The 2,738-nt window shown below is 44.8% G+C and overlaps 1 protein-coding gene across 1 annotated transcript in view; it reads right to left on the bottom strand.

Annotated features, from left to right (window-relative positions):
- Nucleotides 1-587: 587 nt before the first annotated feature.
- Nucleotides 588-2,738, bottom strand: part of LOC104494654 (ras-related protein Rab-6A) — a gene marked incomplete at its 3' end in the record, with an annotated part of 8,937 nt that continues 6,786 nt past the window's right edge. Inside the window, exons 4-5 of the mRNA XM_010137519.1 lie at nucleotides 1,573-1,684; nucleotides 588-681 (exon numbers count right to left, since the gene is read on the bottom strand). Coding sequence (XP_010135821.1) covers nucleotides 588-681; nucleotides 1,573-1,684 — 206 coding nt within the window. The remainder of the gene's footprint in view (nucleotides 682-1,572; nucleotides 1,685-2,738) is intronic.

Genomic DNA, 2,738 nt, shown 5'->3' with positions numbered 1-2,738 from the left:
CACAATCTAAAACCTAATTTTCTTGCAGCTGCATCAGCCCAGAAGACATTTCACTGCTTTTCCCCTCGTCATCTAACAGAAATAAACAGCTTTGGCTGCCCAGGAACGTTTGCTCACACATCCAGTGCCTTGCAACAGAGTGGGAACACCAGTTTCTACCATTTCACTGTACACTGGAGGGATCTTAAGCCATCACGTTCCTTCCCGACTGGTTTGACCACATTCATTCACTGAATCAGTATCAGAAAGTCCTCAGACCTCCGTTTCCCCATCTTTTTGGCTCATGCCCTAATCCCTCAACATCTAAGCCCCAAATCTGGGTTCTCAGGACTGCAGGAGATATGATTCCACACCCACAAAACTTCTTCAAAAACTTCTCTAAGTGGAGGGAAGTTCCAAGTCGTCTACTGCAGAGTCAGGGATCCTTCCAAACCTCAGCCAGCAATCGGACTCCGGTGTTTCTTGCAGTATATGGACTCCCATGGTCCCTCTGACACCCCCTGCCAAGGGTTCCCCATGCCCAGGGAAGTCCCATCTCCACAATGGTGCACCAGTAGAAGTCGTTCCAGGGCCGACACGTCACTCACCTGTTTTACGTTGTATCCTGCTTTTGCGCTAGTTTCAATGAACATTACATTCAGCTCTTTGGCTTTTCTTTCTCCTTCCTCAATGGACACTTGTCTGTGGAAGAGAAGACAGAATTAGGCAAAAAAACCCAGACAAATACCCTGAAAATTGAGATGTTTGTCTTCGACCCAAGGAGATGACTGCTTAATGACAGTTCTGTAAGCATTTAAGGTGAATTTTGTCCTGTTTCCCCCTGGCTGGGCATCCCAGTCTGCTACAGCAAAATCTGGGGGAAAATAATGGTTGAAGAGCTGCCAAACAAAGACCATAAGGTCTTTGTTGTGCCCCCATATATGAGGGGCGTGTGTATGTGTGTGGTATCCATATTATAGGTTATAAATCTGAAGTGAGGGTCCCAACCGAAGCTATCCCAAGGCAACAGGGACTTCAGTCCACCCCAGAACATTTTCACCTCAGTTTTGGTTTGGTTTTGTGACTCCACTCATTCATGTTAACTCAGACTAAACAGCTGAAGATATACAACTTCTACAACAAAGTAGTTCAGCTTGCCAATTTATGAAAATCCCCATGTCCTGCTACACGCTGGGTACACCCCTGGACACCCTGAAAAGTTTTAAAAGGGAAGATTACTTGAATCTATCATTTTTATATCTACTAAGCACGAATGTTTGTAAGGACTCCAGCTCCCTCACTCCTGATGGAGGCTGCGGTTACCACACTGTTTTCTGCTGACATCTGAACAAGTTGGTGACCGTTTCTCAACTCATTCACAGCACCATGCTGGAGTTTTGTGCTTAGCCCAAGGAGAGGAGTTTTAAAATTGAGATCTCTCTATCACAGCCACCTCCAGCCTAGTTAAAACAAGCTTCAGCAATTGGGGGGGGCAAAATACAAAACACAAGTGGGTTTTTTTTAAATAGTTGTTGAGGAGAAAACAGCAGCAGCTTAAGAAAAACATATGAAAGATGAGTTGTTCCTCCATACCTCTTATCTGCTAGATCTGTTTTATTTCCCACCAGCATGATGATGACATCACTGCCCCTTTCCGTTCTGACATCATCGATCCATTTTGTTGTTTGCTGGAACGAGTTTACATCTAACAGAGAAGAGCGGAGAGGGTGATCACTGCAGGTGTTCCTCACCCATCACTGCTAAACGCATCTGCAAAACTCAAATAACAGCTTCACCATCTCTGGAATTGGCGTAGCAAGGTGATGAAGAAACAGCAAGTGAAGCCCTGAGTGTCCCACACCAAGGCAGATGACAGCTTTGGCATGGATTCATTCTTCATTATGGGGGAATTCAGAGCCAGGGAATGAACTGAATTATCTATAACTTGGTTTTGACAGTGTCTGAAGTGACAAGTCTGGTCACTGTGTTGTAGAGCAGTTCCCTTTTCTTAGTTCAGTATAACATATTTGATATAGAGGATGGGGATTAATGACGTAATGGTGCTCGGGACTTGTGCACCTGCAGCGAGACATTCCTACAGTTTCAGCTTCTCCAAAGCACTTCACACCAGCTCCCCTTTTGGTACAGCTTAATCCGTTCTCACTTGCTGGGTTCAGGATTTTCTCTAGGAAATATCAGGTTTATACGGCATACTAGTCACTCCTCTGTCACTGAACAGCGAGTTCAAGATCATTTCCAAATCGCTTCTCTAGTACCAGGAACATAAATTTCACCTGTCCAGACACTTTGCTTCATCACACATCCTGAAAAGCTTCATTTGAGGAAGCTCTCCCAATCTAATGAGACAGCACGTCGGTCGAAAAGCCGCATCCCGTAAGGAAAAACGAGTTGTAGAGAGACTGCCACGGAGCTCGGCATTGGCCAGTCAGTTCTACAAAGAGCATCTCAGGAGTTGGCAGTACTTAAAATACCAGGGATGGGGGAAGGGGGAGTTGGCTCTGCAGCAGTTCTTGACAAGTATTGATCTTGTTTAATGGTTCTGCTGCATAGTAATATATCGTACGCTGGACAGGGCGGGCTTGATCACCCACTAGCGTCTTAATTGTTCTCTTTACTACTCGGTAATCCGGAATTTGCTATGTCAGTAAAAAAATGTCAGTGCTCACAGCTAACCTGTAACTTTAGCTCCAATGAAAGCGCTGTTTTTAACAATTAAAACTTTTCTAGGTAAAACCCAT

Source organism: Buceros rhinoceros, unplaced genomic scaffold (assembly GCF_000710305.1).
Source record: "Buceros rhinoceros silvestris isolate BGI_N320 unplaced genomic scaffold, ASM71030v1 scaffold7676, whole genome shotgun sequence".
Lineage (NCBI taxonomy): Eukaryota > Metazoa > Chordata > Aves > Bucerotiformes > Bucerotidae > Buceros > Buceros rhinoceros.
The sequence above is the reverse complement of the archived record's forward strand: the minus strand, read 5'-3'. Positions and strand labels throughout refer to the sequence as shown.